Source organism: Citrus clementina, unplaced genomic scaffold, assembly GCF_000493195.1.
Source record: "Citrus clementina cultivar Clemenules unplaced genomic scaffold, Citrus_clementina_v1.0 scaffold_7, whole genome shotgun sequence".
Lineage (NCBI taxonomy): Eukaryota > Viridiplantae > Streptophyta > Magnoliopsida > Sapindales > Rutaceae > Citrus > Citrus x clementina.
The window spans coordinates 2,374,320-2,397,866 of NW_006262075.1; the positions used below are offsets into that span (position 1 = coordinate 2,374,320).

The 23,547-nt window shown below is 34.6% G+C and overlaps 4 protein-coding genes and 1 non-coding gene across 7 annotated transcripts; 3 read left to right on the forward strand and 2 right to left on the reverse strand.

The window, feature by feature from the left end:
• Nucleotides 1-1,436: 1,436 nt before the first annotated feature.
• Nucleotides 1,437-5,469, forward strand: LOC18037222 (uncharacterized MFS-type transporter YfnC). Its single transcript, XM_006425673.2, has 4 exons — nucleotides 1,437-2,032; nucleotides 3,306-3,929; nucleotides 4,084-4,259; nucleotides 4,486-5,469. The coding sequence occupies exons 1-4, from the start codon at nucleotides 1,938-1,940 to the stop codon at nucleotides 5,097-5,099; spliced, it is 1,509 nt and encodes a 502-aa protein (XP_006425736.1). The 5' UTR covers nucleotides 1,437-1,937; the 3' UTR covers nucleotides 5,100-5,469.
• Nucleotides 5,470-5,572: 103 nt separating this feature from the next.
• On the reverse strand, nucleotides 5,573-8,122 carry LOC18037223 (NEDD8-conjugating enzyme Ubc12; the record flags this gene model as incomplete). The annotated part of the gene is made up of 6 exons (XM_006425674.2): nucleotides 5,573-5,813; nucleotides 5,883-5,999; nucleotides 6,093-6,171; nucleotides 6,420-6,528; nucleotides 7,220-7,333; nucleotides 8,041-8,122. Coding segments are annotated over 6 exons (639 nt in total), but the record flags the coding sequence as incomplete, so codon positions are not given.
• A 7,312-nt stretch (nucleotides 8,123-15,434) lies between these two features.
• LOC18037230 (geranylgeranyl pyrophosphate synthase, chloroplastic) lies at nucleotides 15,435-17,252 on the forward strand. Its single transcript, XM_006425675.2, has one exon. The coding sequence runs from the start codon at nucleotides 16,021-16,023 to the stop codon at nucleotides 17,101-17,103; it is 1,083 nt and encodes a 360-aa protein (XP_006425738.1). The 5' UTR covers nucleotides 15,435-16,020; the 3' UTR covers nucleotides 17,104-17,252.
• Nucleotides 17,253-18,539: 1,287 nt separating this feature from the next.
• On the reverse strand, nucleotides 18,540-18,611 carry TRNAD-GUC. Its single transcript has one exon. It is a non-coding gene; the product is annotated as a tRNA-Asp (tRNA).
• A 1,445-nt stretch (nucleotides 18,612-20,056) lies between these two features.
• On the forward strand, nucleotides 20,057-23,059 carry LOC18037231 (UPF0496 protein At2g18630). Of its 3 annotated transcripts, none has more exons than XM_024180733.1 (3): nucleotides 20,057-20,506; nucleotides 20,823-21,981; nucleotides 22,662-23,059. In XM_024180733.1, the coding sequence occupies exon 2, from the start codon at nucleotides 20,824-20,826 to the stop codon at nucleotides 21,967-21,969; it is 1,146 nt and encodes a 381-aa protein (XP_024036501.1). In that variant the 5' UTR covers nucleotides 20,057-20,506; nucleotide 20,823; the 3' UTR covers nucleotides 21,970-21,981; nucleotides 22,662-23,059. The 3 variants fall into 3 exon arrangements, with proteins under 3 accessions (XP_024036501.1, XP_024036502.1, XP_006425740.1); XM_024180734.1 differs by lacking the exon at nucleotides 22,662-23,059 and adding an exon at nucleotides 22,567-22,644; XM_006425677.2 differs by lacking the exon at nucleotides 22,662-23,059 and having other exon boundaries at nucleotides 20,823-22,204.
• The last annotated feature ends 488 nt before the right edge of the window (nucleotides 23,060-23,547 follow it).

Sequence of the window (23,547 nt, forward strand, 5' to 3'; positions counted from 1 at the left end):
TGCATATTGAATTATTTTAAAACATTTGGGTGTGCATCGAAATGGACCCTTCTGCATGTTAAATATGGCTGTCCATGATTGATTTCTATTATGGCCTTTAATCCCAGCCATCCAATTTCATTCCCTAAATCTAACGAATCAAAGATGCATGGCTGTCGCGTACAGTTTCTGTAACGTATCAAGATCCAACTCTGAAAACTATATATCAATATAACCCGAGAAAAAATATCCTCTCCTTATATGATTTCTTTTAAATTTTTAAAAATTTTCTGTTATGTATTTTTTTAACAGTAATATATAAATAAGGTTTAATTTTTTTTATTTTTTATTTTTTAACTACTAATTAATAATTAAATTATTTATTTAATATATATAATCATTGCATGAAAAAATCGTAATCCTCGCCCGAGACCATTTTCCATTAAGGTAGCGTTTACTTTTTGGATTGAATTGGGAATCCTGAGCAGTGTGAATTCTAGGATTGGGAGTGTGGAGTGGGAGTGAGAGTAGGTTGTTTACTTACACTGGAATGAAAGCATGGATTAGAGATCAGAATCCAATTTATGTGTTTACTTTGTCTTGGATTGGGAGTAAATAGTTTCAAATTACAATTTTATCCTTATTTAAAGAATTATACTTTTTAATTACAAAACTAATAAAAAATATATTTAATGAATAATATTTATTTTATTATATTTGTAAATTTATTATAATTATTAACATTCTTAATTATGAACAATAAATTATTAATTTTAATACAAAATGAAACCTTATTTTATTTTATTTAATATAATTATATTAAATTTATTATTATATAAAATAATAATATAATATTATTTAGTACAAAATTAATATTTTCTTATAATAAACTATTTATTATTATTAATATTAAATAAATATAGTACTATTATTTTTAAAATAAATATAATAATATTATATTTATTAATTCTCTATTAATATAATAATATTATTTTAAAATAATTTTAACTTAGAATGAATGCAAATTATTATTTAGTTAAATATAATATTATTATTCAAATAAATATAATAATATTTATTTTATTTTATTAATTATAAAATATTAAATTAAATTACATTAAAAAAATAAAAGGATAAAAAAGGGAGAGGTGGGAGTGGATTCCCACTCCCACCTCCCCCAATGGGAGTCCCACTCCCACTCCCCACTTTAAAAATGGATGGGGCCCACGGAGTGGGACTCCCACTCCCTTCTTATTTAGAGGAAGTAAACACTGGAGTGGGAGGAATCCACACTCCTCACTCCCACTCAGCAAGTAAACACAACATAAATGTAGGCATACGTCAGAAGTCAGAATTTGTAAATTCTAAATTCCATGTCATCAGTTCTCAACGGCTAAACAGGTTACAGTACGTGATAAGATGCGGAAAAGTCATTTAAGCTAAAAGTCACAGAAAAGGACAAACTGAAACTGCTGTATCTTTATTCTTAAAAAACTCCCTCCCACACGTAACACAAGACACATGGACGCAAACGGTGTTAAGATCCGATGATCTTGACTCTCTGCCCAATCACAGTAAAATAACAGAAGCTGGAACTTTGAAGAAAAGAGAAGACATAAACCCTTCGTGGTCGCGGCGCGCACGTTTTTGAGAGCCAGCCCTTCAAACAAAAAATGAAGTTTCAAAACGATCAACTTTGTTGTCTTTCTCGTACCTCACTTCGGTGAAATTAAAAGTTCGAATTTTTCACCTTTCTGTGTTGGCTCATTTGGCATATGCTACTAGAATTTAGAAATAAATAAATAAATTTCGTATTTTTGATGTTTTTTTTTTTGGTTCTGGGATGGGAAGAGTTTATTGGAAGAACCAGAAGTCAAGTGGGTGTCTGAGATCGGGCGTGGATTCTGGGGAGCTGTTGTTTTTGCGATTTTGTAAGAGTGGCCCTTCGTTCTTCATTCATGGGTAGTTATCGGAATAATCTTAATCTTAGATTTGGTTCGGGTACAGATTCAAGATTCAAGCCTCCTTTTCTTAGACGTCTCGAAACCATGAAGTGAGTTTCTCCAATACATTTTTACTGTTTTGTGTTGTAACGGTTTTATAATCCGAGTTGACCCGATTACTATTTTTGACTTAATTGTGTTTTCTCTCTTTTAAATTTTAATCCATTTCATGAAGGGACCTGATGGAAAATGAATGCAAAGGAAGTTCTTTTCAATGGAGATTAACTTTGGATTTGGAGAAATTTTCCTCATTTTCCCATATTTATATTGAGAGAATTTCTTTTCATCGAAGAGAATTAAAAGTAGATTCTCTTCATGCACTGCATGGACGCATTATAGGCTTCCTACACTTTATGCCCTCTATGTATTAATACACTAGATCTTTTTTTTTCCCTTGTTAGTTAAAATTTCTTCTAGATAGTTAATTCAGCTTAAACTTGAAGGATTTTATGCTTGTAAAATGTGCTTTGTAGTGATTCATTCACTGGGGGCATTTATTCTGTTGAAGAATTCGTTCTTCAATCTTCTTTCGTCTCACCATCTTATTGTCTGCTTGCATGGGATGGATTGAAAATTTGAACCAGAGCACCCAAATCAGATTCTTAGATCATACATCTGAGGCCCTTCAAATAGGATTAAAGCAGTAATAGAGAAAAAACAGTTGTTAAGGGTTGCATCACTTTTTGTTTAGATGGGCAATATTCATACAACTAAATTGGATACTCATTGGGTAGTGATAACTTCTCTAGACTATGCTTGAGCAACTGGTATCATCTCTCAATTTTTTGTCTATTTATATTTGGGACAATAAAAACTTTGCTTCTCTTTAAATGTCTTCGACAGTTGTCTAATTAGATAGTCTTATGGTTGTAAGTATAGCATGTGTTCAAGTTAGTCTTTTTTGTCTCATATTTTGTTTTGACTTTCTGTGTAATCTTAGTATTATTTATATCGTTTAATTCATGATTTTAATGCCAACAATATTAGTAGAACTCAGATAATGCCAGCTGTTCCTTTTAACATCTATGATGATGGTTTTCTTTAAATTTAAAACTTCTTTCCCAAACGAAAACATACTTTTGAGAGGACTCATGCAGCAGATCATACAATGTTTATGAATTGATTTATTGTTCCTGTGTTGGCCAGCTGATCCATGAACCTTTAGCAAGCTCTTATGCCCTTGTTTCTTCCTCTGTCATGTGAACCGGATATAGTTTATATCACATGCTTTTTTGAATCCATTTATTTCCGCTATGTTGAGGAGGCATACTCTCTGCATTGACTCTGTCTTCTGACCCTTGGCATTATGTACACTTTTCACAGAACAAGAAAGGTTTTGGGGATTTCTCTTTCTCTCATTCTCATCAACCTGGCTGCAATAATGGAACGTGCTGATGAAAATCTCTTGCCATCTGTTTACAAAGAAGTTAGTGAAGCTTTCAATGCTGGGCCATCTGATCTGGGGTATCTCACATTTATAAGGAACTTTGTGCAGGGACTGTCATCACCCTTGGCAGGCGTACTTGTTATTAACTATGACAGGCCTGCTGTCCTAACTATTGGGATTTTATGTTGGGCCTTTTCGACTGCTGCAGTAGGTGCAAGCCAGCATTTCCTGCATGTTGGAATGTGGAGAGCAGTAAATGGCTTTGGGCTGGCAATTGTTATACCAGCACTCCAGTCCTTCATTGCTGATAGCTATAAAGATGGTGTGAGAGGTGCTGGGTTTGGGCTGCTAAGCCTTGTTGGCACCTTGGGTGGCATAGGAGGTGGGGTTTTGGCAACGATCATGGCTGGTCATCAGTTCTGGGGTGTCCCTGGATGGCGCTGTGCCTTCATTTTGATGGCTACATTGAGTGTGCTGATTGCATTCCTTGTACTCATATTTGTTGTTGACCCAAGGAAAAAAGCTAGCACCTTTCATGGTACTGGTGAAAATTTTGACAGGTAGGTCTTTTGCTTGATGTGTCATCCATTGGTGTCTCACTGCCATTTATATTCATTTATTGTATTATTTTACCTTCTGTTACAGATAATTTCATGATAGTCTGGTTGGTTATAAACTTAATAGCACACTGAATAGCATTTCTTTCTGCTGCAGAGATGAACTAGTAGAAAAGGGCAATACAAGTGTATCATCTGTTTGGCTGGAGTCTTGGATGGCCACAAAAGCCGTCATCAAAGTGCCAACATTTCAGATAATTGTCTTGCAGGGCATTGTTGGTTCACTGCCATGGACTGCCATGGTATTCTTTACCATGTGGTTTGAATTAATTGGTAAGCACTAAGCAGATGTGAAATGTTAAATGGCTTAACGCACACAACTAATAACATTACTTTGCAATGAAATGGGAAATGATACCCAATAATTGCATCTAAAGTACATTCCAATAACGTTAAAAGGAAGACAATCATTCTCTGACCATTACAGAGTTGTTATTGCATCGTTACCATTTAGTTTCCCCATCTATTATGATGTCTGTCTTTTTTTTTTTTTGGGTAGGTTTTGATCATAGTAGTACGGCAGCCCTTTTAAGTCTTTTTGCCATTGGATGTGCTGTGGGGTCCTTCCTTGGTGGAGTAGTAGCAGATCGAATATCACAAGCCTATCCCCACAGTGGCCGTGTTATGTGTGCTCAGTTCAGTGCCTTCATGGGCATACCATTCTCATGGTTCCTTCTCACGGCAATTCCACAATCTGTTAGCAACTATTACACTTATGCTGTCACCCTTGTTCTAATGGGCTTAACCATCAGCTGGAATGCCACTGCTGCAAATGGCCCCATGTTTGCTGAGGTAGTCCCTGCCAAACACCGGACCATGATTTATGCATTTGACCGTGCTTTTGAAGGTTCGTTCTCTTCTTTTGCCGCCCCCTTGGTTGGAATTCTTTCAGAAAAGATGTTCGGCTATGATTCAAAGGCTATTGATCCAGTTATGGGGTCTCCGCGTGAGGCACTTGCTTTGTCCAGGGGGCTTCTGTCAATGATGGCTGTCCCATTCGGCTTGTGTTGCCTGTTTTACACGCCCTTGTATAAGATTTTTAAGCGAGACCGTGAAAATGCTAGACTGGCCAGTTTCAAAGAGGCCACTTCCAAAGACGAAGAAATGTTTTGAAATTGGCACTTGCCAAGAGTACTGATCAGGTATATAGTATGATGCGACTTTCTGAGTTTAGGACATTTACTGAGAATTTGTTGAATTCAAACTCTCTTCAGTTGAGATGTTTGCTTACTTGCACGTTGGTGATTTGGCATAGGGTTTAATTTATCGATACATTTACTTGATGCAAATAGGTATTTACCTTGTACTGTGCTGAAGGTTCGAATATGACGATTTTATTCTTATGTGACGATTTCAAATCATCTTAGTTAGGTCACAAAGAAAAACTTTATATGTTGTTTAATTAGAACAATAATGGTATATAAACTGTAAAGAGCATGTTCAACAAGAAAGCCGAGTGGCTGAGAGAGAGACCCACGAAAAGGAGTAACGTATCAACTCACAGCATAACATCAGTATACTTTTGTGTAGGTTATACAGTTGGCGTTTTCAGGAGTTAAACCCTCATTTTAAGATCACAAGAGGAATGAATAGAAAGTACTAAAAGCTTTCAATAACTTGTGCAAACCACGAGCATTCAAGTTACCAATAACATTGTGTCAGTTGGCGCTGAGTTCTATGGAACAAAAGCTACATAACTGGCTCAAAATATTCGTCCCCTATATACCCACCTTGTAAAGCCATTCTCACGTTTGACTCAAAATAAGCTGGGCTATCCCTCAACAATTCAGCAGCATCATGATTAAGGGGGTCCTCATGATTTGGTTCCTGTGCAAAAATCAAGTGTCAGATGAACTAAAATGAAAAAGCAAAAAAAATGGAATGATCAAGCATTACCGTGAAAAGATGATATAATCCGTAAATAATAGTGTTTATGTTGAGGACAGGCTTCCAATCTTCTCGTAAGACGTTGAGGCAAACATTTCCTTCCAAGTCAATATTTGGGTGGTAGACCTGCAAGTTAGATTCAAATGTGTACAACTCCAACTTAATAGCATGATTAAATAACAATAACATATGGATAAAATTGAGGAAAAAGATGTCTACCTTGGTCTTACACTTAACCTTTGGTGCGTCATGTGGATAAATAGGGGGAACTTCAAAAGAGAACACAAATGTGCCATTTCTGTAACAATGTTAGAAAAGGACAATATCAACTGATCATTGCGGTCCACTACATAAAATTAAATAACAAGCAAAATATTGAGAAGAAAACAGAGGAATCTTGCTTCTGTATCGAAAGGGAAATCTAGGTAAAAACCACTCAATAAGTTGGAAAAAACTTCATTATAAAATTTTTGATTTCACAAATAGAAATTTCACCATGGGGCAAAATAACTTGTTTGAAAGCCACATAAAAGAGAAACTTCTTACTGATAATATCCTTCATCAGGTTTGATTGAGACCTCAAAATTCATTAAATCATCCTGGCCGTTGGGGAATGATATTTTGCAAGCTTCGGGTAGGTTCAGCTCAGTGATATCTGCGAAAAGTGAAATTCCAAGATTGATGTAAGACTTATAATTTATCAAGAAAAAGGATAAAAATTGGCAGACAAAATCAAGACAATTTGTTGACCCGTTTCCATCTTTCCAATTTATTATATAAATCCAGTTCCCAGCCTAAAAAATGAAGAATATAGGTATCTGAAAAAAAAAAAAAATTAAAAACGACTGTGTTTATGACCATATCATCATTGGACTTAAATCCCTATACAAGTTTAGAGAGGTTGAAAAATGCAACACTACCAACAGAATATTTATGCTCTTGCAATAAATCTGGTCTATCAGTTAGGAAACCCAGTTATGGTGTATATAGATTTGAAACCAAAAAAAACTATGAGCTCTTAGAGGTCTTTTAAACCTATTCATAATGTATTGGTTACATATTCTAATATGATCCTAGACCAAACTTAAAAGTCCTTTTAACATGAAAAGTAATCAGAGGAAGATTTTTGTTAATATAAAATCATTGTAGAGTTTCAATCCATATCCTCCACCATATACATTGCTCCTTGTTCTATGGAAATGCCATCACAAGATTGATTTCTAAAACTGCAGATCAAGCTTAGCAAGGACTGAACTCACAAACACACAAAGTTCGAATCCAGAATATCTTTTAACAAACAACCAAATTAAAAGGAAAAATGCAACCATCAAGCACAATAAAGAAACCTTTGTGAAGACGCAATTCCCCAGCGCATTGCTTTTTAACAGGTGTACCTCCTGTGTTATTCTCAGCATCTTCTTTCTGTTTTTCCTTTACTTTAAATAGTCGAATCGTATCTCCTACAACTTCAAAAGAACAATTATAAAAAAAATTAAGCTACGCATATTCATTCTGTTCAGAAATCACAAGTTCAACATTATTGCGAATATTTAGGAATACATTGTAAATCAAACAGGACCGATTTAAGCATCCAACAATAAGCAATTCTGTAACCATTTTGTGCATGTTTTGTATAAAAGGTGTATAATCCAACTAACTAATTTTTTACACTACATATCTTGCCATGAATTTTCAATCCTTCGGGGGTAGACCCAGAAAAACACCCTTTCCTAATAACTTAGGCTCTATCATTAACAAACTAACACCCCTTCACTTCAACTTGAGCAGACCGACGGCATGAAATTTATGGCTAAAGAAAGTATCAAACATTTCCAAAAAGTTGGGAGCAAAGCGATCTCTTTCGTTCCTTTATGGCGATCCACCGGATCAGGGCTTTAAAAAATTAATTATTGAGCTTTGATGATGTAGCTATCTAAAATAATCATAAATCATCATGCCCGGTTGAACAAATATAATAAAAAACTACAAAAGAATTAATATATGTATCGAGTCTTTGACCGTTTTGAAACACAAAATCCTAAAAAACTACAAAACCAAAAATCAAAACCAAGGGAAACAAAACTATAACAAGAATCTGGGCCATTAAATTATCAAAATAAGCAAGCAAAACACATAAAAAGAAAAGCAAACCCGTTTGAGCAAAAACCTGCACAAAGAGAAACACCAAACAGAGAGATTGACGGGCGGAAATGAATGAATTGATTTAACCCACCAGAGAAGAGAAGAGATTATCGGGTGGTTTTGTGGAATTTGAGGAAAGAAGAGAGAGAGAATGAGTGGCAGTGGCAGATGACAGATACGTCATACGTGGACCCTATTTCCGCAGTTGCAGCTACACCCCACTATGGTCTATACATACATGATACATACATATATATATATACACACACCACATACCATCGGAGAAGACAATTTACGGACGAACGAATATCTCTGCCTTCTTTGGTTCGATTAATAAATGAATCCTTTTACTCCATTAATTTTCTTGAGCATCACAACTTCAACTTCAAGCCAAAAAAAGAAATATGCTTTATTTGATTATGACGGTGAGCGAGAACAAGGTCGCACTGGCAAGCAGCTTATGGATATTAGCTCGCAAACTACTTTGTCGGGGGTCGCGTCGTTGGCCCTTTTTTCCAATTACTTTTATGATTTGATTATTATGAGTTCAATTTTCAAAACTCTTTCTTTGTGGGTGAGAGAGTGAGTTTCATTTTCATTATCCGTCGTGACACAAATATTATTGAGTGCTGGGATCAGACAATTTTTGTCTATCACATGTTTGGCAAATTCACAGGAGTGAGTACAAAAGCTGTGGGTTACATATGGGTCTACTTATTAATTCCGAAATAGGGTTTATTACTCATTTGTGATGTAATAATAAATTATATCATTCATTATTATATTACAAAATTAATAAATTATTTAATATCATTATTTTTAACAAATATATTTCATAAGTAAAACAATGTTTTATGAAAATTTTAATCCATCTAAATAAATTTCATTCACCTTAATTTAAATAATAATTAATCCTATTTTTTAATTGATAATAATATAAAATATGTATTTTATAAGGTTGACAACAATTTATTTATTTAAATATTATTTGTAATATTGTAATTCATATTTTTTTACATTAAATTATAATACTCTTTTAAATTATATAATTATTAAATAGTTTTATAATTTTTAATTTGCATTATAAATTAATCATTTAATTAATATAAAAAATATTTAGTTAAATTTTCATAAACTTATAAATTATTAAGTAGTGATGTTGATTGGAGTAATATAAAGTTCAAAAAAATTTAGCTTTTTAATGATAAAAATTAAAAATTATAATATAAATTATTACAAATAATAATATTAACAAACTTTAAATTATTTTTTAATCTTAAGTGAAATTCCATTTGTAATTTATAAATAATTAAATTAAATTTTAATTATTTAATTTTAATCAATTTTAATAATCAAATTATTGTTCAAATCCAATCTAATCCCCGATTGTATCAAACACAAGATAATATTAACTATATTCTAATTATATCTAATCCCATTTAATCCTATCACATCTTATCCTATCCCTTATACCAAACACGTCCTATTATAATGTAAAATAATCTAGAAATAACATGTTAGCAGGATAAACATATTGTGTTCTCGTTCTTGTATCATATGTTATTCCTTCTATTTATCCTTAAATAAGTGGAGATTATCTTAATCCAAACAATCATTTTCACTTCACTTCACTTCACAACTTTTCATTCAACCTCACTTTGAGAATAATTATATATATTTTAAAATTTTATTTCAAATGATAAGATATTTAATATATCATTCGTTAATTTGTTGATAATTTATTTACAAATTTTATATAAATTAATTACATTATATTACAATAATGCAACATAACTTACCATTCATAAGAGTTTTTCTTTTTATTTTCCCTTTCCATAAAAAAGGTTGACACCTAACAAACATCGGATTGTAATAAGTTTACATATTGTGTTGTGTGTGTGTGTGGGGGGGGGGGGGGGGGGGGGGAGAAACTTATTTTAGAGTGACGCTATTAGCACCCTTTATATCTCTTATGAAACCTATATTGTTCTTTATTTACAAATTTATCTTTTATATTTAAATTATATTAAAAATAAAACATATCTAATTAAACCCACCTATGTTTTCTTATTTTTTCTCCGTAGAAAATATAATTTTGTGAAGTTTGTTTACAAATGCCAATTTTTTAAAAAAAATTTACACACATGTCTTTATGTATATACTAAGGTTATTACCCACTAAAAAAAACAAAGACAAATAAAGATAAAAAAATGTTAGAGGTGTGCCAATAGTCCAATTCTTTATTTTATTACAAACACAAAACAAGAATCAAATATATTTATTAGTCAATATATAATTATGACGATGGGTGCGTACTCTCATCAATATTGAGGACATTGTCCTCTCTCTGTGTGTATAATCAAACATACAAAACAAAATCAAAGATAATTACACAGTTTGAGACAATATCGTGTGGGTATGACTGGTAATTTTAGAAATAAGTATAATTAATTGATAAACGGAGACTGATGAGATAATTGAGAGATCGATATTGCTAGTGAAAATTAATTCAGTGTGGGCAGTCTGACTCTTTAATTTTAGAGTTCAATATCGACACCCTTCATTAATCACATAAAATCTTTATTCTATTACAATTATATTTAAGGACAAATGAAATAAAATTAAATTTTTTTAATAGAAAATAGAATTCAATCAACGCCAGAAATAACCATCAAGTTATTTTAACAACAGACCCACTTAGATTTCGATTATCTCTCTCCCGAGTTTTCCGAAGTTTAATATGAAATTGTTATGTTGGCTTAAAAATTGTCTTTTTAATTGGAATCCTCCCAAATAAACTCCTTGCAACGATTTCATAAAATAATAACTGATAACAGGGGAATTGACGTTGTTGGACTAAGTCGAAGCTTCCCGTATCCCATATATTTTGAAACCAGTTTGACTACTGACGCTAAATAAAAACAAGAACTCTGCGAGAGAGATATGACTCATACGAGGAAGCATTCACCTTCTTGAGTTTTGTTTTTGATTAGCCTTCTTTAATCATCAAAGTATATTTTTAGGAGGGACTCATCTCATTTCTTATTAATCTTAACATTCATCTCATCTGTGACTGAAATTCTCTTAAACTTATTTTGCTCTTCACCTCCACACACACACATGTACACACACATAATCATTTCATATTGTTGTCAGATGACTTTACAATATTATGAAGTTTTAACAAAAGAGTCAGACTTTAAATCCACATTTTCAAAAACACAAACATACACATTAGAGAAAAGCTCTATATGCACATACGTATTGAAGAAAAAGGATACTTTAAGTATGGGCAGGGCTATTTGCACCCCTATAACTTTCTTAAAAAACCTCGTTTCTGCATACACACCTTATAAATATAAACTACTTTTCTAAAGTCCCTCAGTTAATTCTAAAATTACCCTCATCTCTTCACTTTTTATTTCAACTACTGATTTTCAATCTTAATATTTCTATTTTCCAATTTTAAATAAAAATCACAATTGCAATCGTTATGCTGGTGACAACGTTACCTAATAATCAATATTTCCTATTGAGGGAAGTGCTCGAAAAGAAACTACAGATGTAATGCCCTCTTCTTCTTTTTCTTTTTTTAATTGGTGCTCCCACTTAAGAGCTATTAGTGTAGATGGCAATTAAAATAATTAACTTATTTTAGCTCTTTTTGATATCATACCAATCTACCAATAATTTGTTCAGTCGCAGTCTCAGCCTTAGTATAATTGATTTGTTACCACCCAGCCTAGGCTTATTTACTATCTTTTCACGTTCATTTGAGTGTCGTCGTTTGATTCTGGCTCGTCGGATGTGAATGGTGTGCTTGATTTTGTTGACTCTCGTCGCGAATTGATCTTAGCGGCTGATGAATCTGCGTCTGATTTCATCAGGAACATTGCCGCCGAATTCGCGGTTGATTTTGACGAGGTCTGTACTCAGTGTTGATATCATAATCTACTTATTATAGGAATGATAAATTTGGTTATATTTTGCAGTTCTATTTATTGAACTTATGTGTTAGGACACACAGGCCATGGCTATTGATCACTTAAATTTTGCCGAGGGTGATCATACATTGATTGCCAGTGATGGTTTTATCCAATCCAATGTCATTATTGGGACATCACGTTCAGTGTATGCAGCTAATAGTCTGGTATGATAAACATGGCTATGTTTATATTTTATCGGTTTAAAGCATACACAGAGAGCTTGCTGAAGCTTTTTCTTTTGGCTGTGTGGTAATTGGTTTTCGTTTCCAATGGTTGTTGATATAATGTATTTCTGCAGGTTTTGAAAATGCCTTCAGCTTCTCCTTCAGCATATTATGCTAACTGGGTCAGTCATCACTCTAGTTTCAGTTTTGCAGGTAAGTTGGCACTCTCCCTTGTAATGTTTTTTGACCCATGATATATGGTGGGAGTCATTAGAATCAAAATCTACCAAGACCCTGTAGCTGGCTGTCAAGGGATCAGTGAGGCATATTTTATAATGTCTTTTATGATGTCATTTCAAATAGAAGCCAGTTTTATTACTAAAATTTATAAATGTTAGACAATTTGATTTCTCTATTGAAAGATAGTCTTCAGTGGGTTCAATTTCATTATTCTTATTGTTTTTGCCTTTTTGGAGGCTTGTTAGCAAATAAAAAGAATTATGTTATGATTAAACCCACTTTTTCCCTCGTTACACCGTTATTTTTGTTAATGAGATATTTTTATCATTAAACCAAGCCTGAAACTGATACCATTGTAATTCTGAAGTCAAGTTCTTAATAGGCAGCTTTTAAATGATGCACGCCATAAACAATGCTTGAATTATGATTGCTGGAGTTTCTTTTCTTCTGCTCTCTCATTTTTATTGATGTGAAACTTATAACTTTATGCAATACAGAGTGTCCAGATCAGGTGTGAGGAAAGCCGGGAACTCAAATAGGTAAGTGGAGCATGTTGAATTCCCCTTTAGTTTCTCCAACCTGAAAGAAAGATAAAAACAGTACTTGACTTTCTGATAACAGATTTGACAAATCAGGTGACGAACAATTTGTGACTGAGCTTAGCAAAATGGGTTTCCACGAAAGCGGCTTCTAAAGATGAGGCACACACAGTAGCGTGCTGAATTGCTTCTACTTTATGTGGTTTGTTTTAACTCAATTTCCTAGTAAAGTTCACTCGAATAGAGTCCGGTGATGACTTATTTGAGCTATAGAATTATATCGCAGTCTCAACGCAACAATTCACCAGCATTTACTTGATTATGATATTTTTTATTGACTGTGCCGCCAAAATGTATTTCATTATCTCTAGATTGTTAATGTTATACACCACCAAGTTGGGGAAAAATAAAAATAAAAATTATTTTCTTTTCTTTTAGTTATCAAAATGCATGCATAAATATTAATTTTTGTCCCTTGGGCGAGCCGTTGCAAGTGAGGGTAGCGATTCAAGATTCTTTGAGGAAATTCAATAATTTCATTCCAATTATATAGGGTGGAAGTATATATTTTTCTAATTCATGTGGGTGGAGCGGCTATCTGTTTAATATTAATAAGGGTAAAAATTTGGATGTGTGATAATAGATTCAATTTATGATAATCTCAGTAGTATTTATTTTGAAACATGAACAGCATTCTAATTGCAAAATAACCTATCAGTGTTTAAAATAATAATAATTACAGCGCCAAAGTCTCTTGTTAGAATTATTTTGGATTCTTAGGTTGACCAGGATTCCATAGGATACGGATTCTTATGGAGCTAGTGAGAACACAAAATTAGTTGACTTGACCAAGCAGCAAGATGTCTTAACATTTTGTGAAAGCCATGCCAAAGATATGATCTGATTTTTCTTATACGTGAAACGTGAGGAATCATGCGTTCACGTCCTCGTACAACGTATCAGATACGTAACTGAAATTGATCGGTTGCTTTGTTGGAGTTGTTTTGTGTGACAAAGACTAGGAACTGCAATCCTGTCTTGCATGAGGAACACGATTTTGCACCGACAGTCAGAATGCTTTGAATCCATAATTAGGTCGTTTTTTTTTTTTAAGTTACAATTTTTTGTAATTTACAATCAACAAAAATAATGTAAAAATAAATAATATATAAGTGAATATTATATGGATCAATGCTCTATTTTTACTTTATTTTTTTTATAATTATAAGTTCTATTAATTGTAATTTTGGGATATCCTATTAATTAAAAAAAGGTGCGATATATGGTGGAGCTAATGTTGCACCATAGTCTTTCAATTTACTAACATGTTGCTATCAATAACTAGACATTATATGTTATTACCATTGTTACATTTATGGCACGTTTGGTGTGGAGGATAAGATTGAAACGATAAAATGGGATGAGATAGAATTTGATTGGATTATAATCGGTGATGAATCATATTTGTTGTCATACAAGATTTTTGGTTAAATTGTACATATCATTTTTTTCACTAAAGTAATTAAAAATAAATAGAGTCTGACTAAATATTTATATATTAGTTTAAATTTAACTATACATTTATATAAAATTTTATATGCGAATTTAAAATAATATTATAATTTAATGTTAAAACAAATAAATTGCAATATTTACAGAATGCATAAACAAAAAATTAAGAATAATAAGTTGGGATAATTACAAGCCTTAAAGTATTTTTATCAAATGAATAGTTTGCGATTACATTGTAGTATTAGAAAGGAAAGGTAATGATTGGTAATCCCAAAGACCCCCTACGGCACATTTTGGTCACTATTTATGTGGTCATAATTACTTATTCCAACTTAACTTTTTGACCAAAAAAAAAAACAGATTGATATTTTTTTTTTGAATTACATGAGATTAAAGCTCGTATTACAACTCATATTATATGAGATTTAGAACTGATATTTATAATCAAATAATTACTGGACCTAATTTACATTAATTCTTATATAGCACTACCCAGATTTTACCCTTTCTAATATTCGAGGGGTGTCTACTCCACTCACATTTTGAAAGGGAGAAGACTGCCTTCACTTAATGATTAAGGAAGGAAATAAACCCCTACATGTGTCGCGGGGGCTCGAACCGCTGTCGCTGTGCTCACAGTTATGAGTGTAGAGTCCTGGCCACTGGACTAAGGCCCAATTGATTACATAGGATTGATATTATCTGTACCAAACTAATCTAAACCTATGAAATTGAAGTGTAATCAAAACGTTGTCATCAATTTCATCGCTTCAACGTTGTCATCAGTTTCGTCCACGCATCCTTTAAAAAATTTAAATAAAAAAAATCAATCCACGTAAACACATTATGCATGTGTAAAAAAGTGTATTAACAAGTATCGTAGTTTACAATTATAAAATTGGTAGAAGCAGAGCTCCTAAATCCGAATTATGCATGTGTTGTTCGGATGAAAAAAAGAATCAAATTAGGCATTTTCTACCTAACTTCGTATTTGTTTCAGTGGCGACAATGGATCGATGAATCGACAAGCACCGAAGGGTGCACTGGGTAGGGGCCTATAAAATGGGTGCTTGGTTGGTTCCGTCGTCACTGGACTCTTTTACTCCAAAACATAAAAGCTTCCTAACGTCATACTTCCTTTGCACATGTAACGGAGAGAGTTTGGACAGCTAATCCCACTTTCTAGATATTATCATGCTCGTTGTTCCACTAGAATATTATGTTACGGCTATAAAATAGATGCTCATCTCATTCGCCCACACACAACGGGGTCCCCAAAATCCAAAGTTTTATCTTTGCCCGCTGTTGGTTGGCCTCCCTCCCTCCACCGTGCATTTGCGGTTGCCGCTAAATTTCCATCTTTGGTCTAAAGAAAAAAAAAAGGAAAATGGCTTTGTTTGGTAACATGGTACAATTTGGGCATTTCTGTTTATGAGTCTCGAAGAAGAAGAAGGAATCGGGAGGATAAAGTGGGAGAGGCTTACGGCTTGCCTGCCCAGATTGCGTATTCTCGGTTGTCAGTTCTCGCACCAGTGTAATCTCCATTTCTTCTTGCCTTACCAAAATGAGTTGCGTCAATCTTGCGGCATGGACTCAAACATGCTCAATCTTTAACCAAGCTAGCAGTCGCAGATCTAACAAAACTCAGCCGTTCCGTACGCTTACAACACTGCCCGTTTCCTTGGCTTCACAGAGACCAAGGCGCCCCGTTTCGATCTCCGCAGTTCAAACTCTCGAGGAAAACCCCGCCCCAAGCCCCACTTTCAATTTCAAGTCCTACATGATCCAAAAAGCAAGTACCGTCAACCAAGCCTTAGACGCCGCCGTTTCGCTCAAGGACCCCGTGAAGATCCACGAATCCATGCGATACTCTTTACTGGCGGGCGGCAAGCGGGTGCGCCCTGTGCTCTGCCTCGCCGCTTGTGACCTCGTTGGTGGCCACGAGTCCATGGCCATGCCAGCTGCATGCTCTATCGAGATGATCCACACCATGTCCTTAATTCACGACGATTTGCCTTGCATGGATAACGACCCTCTACGTCGAGGGAAGCCCACGAACCACACGATCTACGGCGAAGACGTCGCCGTTTTGGCCGGCGATGCGCTTTTGGCCTATGCTTTTGAACATATCGCTGTTTGTACAAAAGGGGTTTCGCCTGCAAGAATTGTCAGAGCTATTGCGGAATTGGCTAAATATATCGGAGCTGATGGACTTGTCGCCGGCCAAGTTATTGATATCAATTCTGAAGGCCAAAAAGATTTGGGAATTGAGCATCTTGAATTTATACATGAACACAAAACTGCAGCTTTATTGGAGGCTGCTGTTGTTCTTGGAGCCATATTGGGCGGCGGAACTGACAACGAAGTCGAGAAACTGAGAACTTTTGCTCGCTGTATTGGGCTTTTGTTTCAAGTAGTTGATGATATCCTCGATCTGACCAAGTCGTCAAAAGAATTGGGGAAGACTGCTGGCAAAGATTTGGTGGCCGATAAGTTAACTTATCCCAAGTTGCTGGGGATCGAAGAATCGAAGAAGTTAGCTGATAAGTTGAATAAAGATGCTCAACAGCAATTGTCGGAATTTGATCAGGAAAAGGCCGTGCCTTTGATTGCTTTGGCTAACTATATTGCTTATAGGCAGAATTGATGTTTTTAATTGGGTTAATGCCTCCAGGGGAATTGTGTGTCGTTTGATTTGTAATTGTATATTTAAGCTTACCTAATCTTGAGAGATCAACTGGTGGGCTTTTTTAATATTTTATAAACATTCTTCTTATTCAGCGATGGTTAGTCAAATTGGGTTTTGTTTATTTTACTGTCCCCTGTAATCTTTATTATTTTTCTTTTTGAATGGAATTCTTATAATATATAATATTCTCTCTTGACTCTTGAGTAAGAAAACCGGAGAATGTACGATCTGCATCTGTGGAGCTGTCCCCCATAAGTTGCCTCTGAGACTATCATCGATTTGAAGGTATTTGGCATTTATAAAGTCGGAGCTTCTCAAATGTTTTTCTCTGTCTTCAAAAAATTTGCATCACATAATTTTTCTTCAGCAACATCAGTGTTGCACCGTTTTAATCTACAGTTCCCTGGTTTTAGTGGACCAACAATTTAGTTTATTGACCTCTGTTACTTTGTAATTTCTTTTAATGTTGTTTCTGCATATCTAATTGCATTATTGCCTACAAATCTGTTGTTCTGACTAAAGCCTCTGTAGAAGTCGCTGATATTCTGATGAGGTTTGTTCAACCTGTGTCTAAATATGTAAAGCCATTCAATTCTCTCTGCTGCCAGAGGAAATGCGCGTGCTAGAGATCATGAAGCTAACCTGCGGAGAAAGCATTATCTAGGACCTATTCCTGTATGATAGGGAGGCAAACTAACTTATGTTACATGAGGTCTAGGCACTGAGAAGTGACAGATGAGAGTGAAATTTGTACTAAGCAAATTTTTTGGGATGCCTATGTTAAGTAAATATTGATTGATTTATTTTCAGCAGTACTACTAGTCCCGCATTGTTACGGAGATTGTAAAAGAACAATGGAACAGATTTAGCTTCCGATGAGGCTGCATGTCAGGACTCAGGAGTAATGGCATTGGCAAATGGGTTAGTCTATTGAGAATGTGTACAAAAGGTTCATGGGATCAGCTAATGGGGTTTCACCTGAGAAGGCTGCTTCTTAAGTTCTTCTGGCAAATTACATTGCCTGAAGGCCAAGCTATTTTGTTGATCCTGCTGGCCTCGTAAATTGAGTTCCAAATAAATGCTACATTTAGATGCATTCAAGATGATGCAAATTAACAGAATGTTGGATGAGCTTGAATCAGTTTTATGGATGATAAATTTCTGTGTGAAATCATACCTTCACTTTGGTTGTTTAAAGTGCTACAATAAGATATAGCAGGCAGCACATAATCATAATCATAACGGGGCTTGCTTTTACTTTCATCATGTCAATTAGGCATGCTTCCAAGTTCAAACAACTTTTCCTTTTCTCTCTTCAGGAAAACCAAAACCCACTCTCCGATTCAGGAGCAGCCAGAGAAAATTTAGAAGAATACAAAAAAAAATGGAAATATCGCCGTTGCCGGGGATCGAACCCGGGTCACCCGCGTGACAGGCGGGAATACTCACCACTATACTACAACGACTTGTTTGCTTTCGAGATTAAAACAAAAATTTTTAATGGCTTACATATATATGTGTGTGTATAACGGCTGGAAGCAAAATTGTGGTTAAAGAAAAAGGCTATGAGTAAAATTAATTTGAATTTGTGAATAACACATAGCGGGTCAAAGTCTGTCTACCCAATCCCTTGTCCTTATAAAAAATGGAGGGCAAAGTGCTAGCTCACTTATATATTAATTTCCTTCGGCCATGGGTTTAACCAAACTGATTTTCTTCATTTGGTTGAAATATCTTAAGATCTGGACTGAAGATGAATTCAAGCCGGTCTTGAGCATCATTTGATGAATTCGAGACCCGACCCAAAACCTATATTTTATTTTTAAAAAATATTTTAAATTATATATTATTTTAAATAGTTATATTTATTTGACCCATCTATTACATATATATAAAATTTTAAACATTTAAAATTTATATTTTCATGTCTAATTTTATTAAAATAAATTATAAAATTAAAAATATACATATATAATATTTAAAAAATATATAAAATCTGGATTAAAAAGTCAGCCCTATGCTGGGTTCTGTTAAGCCTAGTCCAAGATTCTAAAATTACATTCGGGTATTGCACACCCGAACCCGAATTTTACCAACCCTATCCAAAACCTAACAAAAAAGCAGGAGGGAAAAAAAAAAAAAAACCGCTGTAGTTCCAAAAAGGAAAAGGGGAGTTGCTTTAACAAATCACAATAATAATGGCACAAAAACGTAAATTGATGTTTTAATCTCCACCTTTCATAATTAGAAAACGACATTCATACACCAATGGGCCTTTGGTCCAGTGGGAGAGCCCTTGCACTTAGAATAATGAGTGCAAGGGTTCGAGCCTCCATAAAAGCATTTATGGGGCTTATTTATAATCTTTCCTCAATTATCACATAATTGAGTGGAGCCAGTCTATTCCTCACGAAATGTGAGTAGAGTGGACAGAATTTGGGCAGCGCTTCAGAGGAGTACATGCCACGATGAAGGTCTCAAATTGTAGAATCTGTGTGTAAATATTAATTGTAATACTTACAATCCTGTATAAAAGAAAACGACATTCATACATCCAAACTATTGATTTCATTTATTAATAGTTTATATTAAATAGCCAACAACTTATTATTTGAATTTGCTAGATACTGCTTCATCTCGTTTTTATTTTTAACAACTTGAATCTCTTCGTGCACAGGGAGATTTGTTTACGTACCGTTTTATATTTTTAAACTGAACTTCGACATTTATTAATATTTGTATTTTACTCCCTATCGTAATATTAAAAAGGAAGTGCATTAATAAATGGGGCCAATGGGGCATCAAAAGTTCAAAACTATTGATATCATTATTCTTAATTAATAGGCAATCAAACATTAGAGGGCAATTTAGTCATAAAGAGAAACATCTTGGTGCCTTCCTCTTCTTGTAGGCGTCATTGACTTGTAACACCAAACGCAGCTTTTCCCTTGTGGCCTTTGTCTTTCTTCAGACCATTACTACACGCGTCGTTGACACTTCAAACTCTGTAGAAACACAACAGGGTTGAGTGTTGGCGACATTTCTTATCCTAATTTTATTTCCCATTTTCTCACATTTTCCTTCACTTTTCCTCCTTAGTTAATTCCCCACGCGCAGAAGCCAGCCACAACTCCTGCCCTTACTTCATAAAAAAAAACCATTTTGCTTATTATTTATTTTGTTGAAATATCTTTTGTCGTGTTACAATTAATTAATTGCAATATTTTCGATTCCACCGAAAAAGACCTCTTTCACCAGTGCTTAAGCTCTTTGCTGGGATTTGGACCTGCATGTTTGCTTTTATTGAAGGATCAAAGTAAGAGAAATTCTTATCACCTTTGTCGTTTCAGCAGAAATTCAGGTACTTTAAGCTCTTGCTTATTTGTTTTTTATGATTTATATACTTGCTTCTGAGGATTTCAGTTTGGATCTAATTCTTGTCACCAAGTGAGGAATTGCTTCTGGTTTCTTAAGAGCTTTGCCAAATTTTACTCCTTTCAATATAATTTTTTTATCCTCAACCCAGTTCTATTACTGGGTTTCGTTTAATTTTGACATTTTGCTAGTAGTCATTCATCCAAGCTTAAAAACAACTCATTTTTTAGATTACCGAAGCTGTAATGATAAATTTCTGATTTTGAGCATCTTGGGTTTTCCTCTGTGATCAATTGGATTAGTATGATGGGAGGACAATCTAGCAAGAAGAAAGGTGGTGATGCACCGTCGCCACCTCTTGAAGTGATCACTGATGCCCAATATTCAGCTGACCTTAGCTTGTATGAGGCTGCATGTAGACTTGATCCTGACTTGCAATCCTTTGACGCCACCATTCAAGAGCGTACTAGCCGTGTTATCCACAAGCTTTCAGCTGGTGTTGAGGTCCATTCCTTATCTTTTGACTCACTCAAAGAGGTCACTGGGTCTCTTCTTGAAATGAATCAAGAAGTGGTCAAAGTCATTCTAGAATGCAAGAAAGATATATGGAACAATCAAGATTTGTTTGGTTTGGTTGAGGACTACTTTGAGACTAGTATCAAGACTTTGGATTTTTGCACTGTTCTAGAGAATTGCCTTAAGCGTGCTAGAAACAGTCAACTAATTATTCAGCTTGCAGTTAAGCAATTCGACGAAGAAGTAGAATTACAGGAGGTGGTTGATGAGAAGAGGTATGTGAGGACATTGGACGAATTAAAGAAGTTTAAGGATGCCGGGGACCCATTTACAGAAGAGTTCTTTGTGTTGTTTCAATCAGTGTATAAGCAGCAGGTATTGATGCTGGAGAGATTGCAAAAGCGAAAGAGAAAGCTTGATAAGAAATTGAAGTCTATGAAAACATGGAGGATGGTTTCGAATGTCTTATTCGTTTCTACCTTTGTGGCTGTATTGATTTTCTCGGTAGTGGCAGCTGCCATTGCTGCACCTCCATTGGTAACAGCTTTGGCAGGTGCCTTGGCTGTTCCCATTGGTTCAGTGGGGAAGTGGTGCAACTCACTGTGGAATAGCTATGAAAAGGCACTGAAAGGGCAAAAGGAGTTAATGAGTACGATGCAAATTGGTGCTTACGTTAAAATCATGGACATGGATCATATAAGAGTACTTGTGAACAAATTGGAAATTCAGATAGAAGCACTCTTGAACAATGCTGATTTTGCTCTTAGAGAAGAGGATGTGGTGAAGCTAGCTATTGAGGAGATCAGGAAGAGATTGGAAGTTTTCATGGAAACTATTGAAGTTTTATGTGATCATGCTGACAAGTGTAGCCGTGACATAAGGAGGGCAAGGACTGTGATTTTGCAGAAGATTATCAAATATCCCAATAATTGAAGAAGTCCTTCGGTAATTATGCTGATGACTTTCCCATAATTGTTGTCTTATGTATTGTACTAGGTGAAAATCTCTAACTCTGCACTTGTGGTCTATTCATTTTGGATTGATTACAAAGAGTAGTTTGTTTATACAGGCCTATACTCAATGTTTTTATCTTTCATACTTTCTTCATAGCAGACAGGAATACTTTTGTTTCGTTTTCCATAATTGTTCATGTGTTGTCTTTTTGCTCCCTGCTCTAGCATTAGAATTCTGGTCCTGCAACTGTCATGGTTTGACAATCATTTTAGGCTCGTAGTTAACTATACATTCAGTCAAAAGATGCATCTATGACTGAAACAATTGTTGTCATAAACACATAATAGTCTCATTTATTGATCCATTGATGAACAATGGCCACTCTCTGGTCTATAAAAGATTAAGCTGAGCTTACTTTACAAAACTAAAAATTATTGTTTTGCATATTTCGCAAGTGATCCACTTGTGTGTATTCTGTCTTAGTTTAGTTGATTTTCTTAGTAGGTTGTGCAAATAGAATTGCAATACTGGAAACTGATATTGATGAATAGTCTGACATTGAATGTTACACTCTAGTTCTCCTAGCCAAGAAAAAGAAGAATGAAAGACATATCTGCTACATAAGTCAATCTGAATACAAACTGATCGAAAGGGTGTGACATATATTGCAGTGTGGAAGAGCATCTGCTGGAAGTGCATTCCAGAGGATTACTTCAGAAATCGTTTGAAGTGTCTATTAGTTCCAGAATGTGTGCTTATTTATTTCAAGGAATCACTTGAAAGTACTTAGAACTTGGATCATTTCTTGATCAAAAGCATCTCATTTACTCCATTTAGTTGTTTTGATAGTCATTTGTGTCATGCTGAGTCGTGTGTCATTTTGAATTGACGGCTTGCCAACTCAGCTTTCGAAGAGTAAGATGAGTGAACGGTTGAACAGGCATCATGGTCATTTATATAACTTCCATTTATATGGGAATATAACTCAAGCTCTAAAGTTATGTTGACGGATTTTAGATTTACTATATTGTTATTTGTGGAGTGATTTTTGCGCTACAGCACTGAACATGATGGGGGATATCATATTGGATATATATGTGTGTGTGTGTGTGTGTGTGCAGCTTAATTACAGGATCAGAACCAGACTGCTCACTATTTCTGGGCATCATATTTGCTGAAAGAGCAGATGAAAATATATGCGTAATCATACAAAATGGTTTGAATAAAATTTGTATAACAAAATAAAGATCTCTCAATTCTTCGAGACAATGGAGATGTAGGAGAGTTCAAAACACCAAATAATTCATCATTATCTTTGACCTTAAATTCATTGGCTTGTTTTAATCAGAGGCTCATAATACGATTAAACCAAAAAAAAAAAAATGAAAACATGTTTAACAGTTTCAGCTTAACAAATAATTATAAATTTTGTTAAGATATCCATCGACTTGAAGGCATAAACGTTGAGTTTTGAGTCTCCCTACTGTACATGTAAATTGTAAGGCCGTTTTCTCCCTATATTTTATTAACTACTCTTTTACTTATGACCGTAGTCTT

Coding starts and splice junctions, on each gene's coding strand:
- LOC18037231 (XM_024180733.1), top strand. CDS start 20,824: ATGATGGGAGGACAATCTAGCAAGAAGAAAGGTGGTGATGCACCGTCG.
- LOC18037222 (XM_006425673.2), top strand. CDS start 1,938: ATGGGTAGTTATCGGAATAATCTTAATCTTAGATTTGGTTCGGGTACA. Junction 3,930..4,083: donor ACTGGTGAAAATTTTGACAG/GTAGGTCTTTTG, acceptor TTTCTGCTGCAG/AGATGAACTAGTAGAAAAGG. Junction 4,260..4,485: donor CATGTGGTTTGAATTAATTG/GTAAGCACTAAG, acceptor TTTTTTGGGTAG/GTTTTGATCATAGTAGTACG.
- LOC18037230 (XM_006425675.2), top strand. CDS start 16,021: ATGAGTTGCGTCAATCTTGCGGCATGGACTCAAACATGCTCAATCTTT.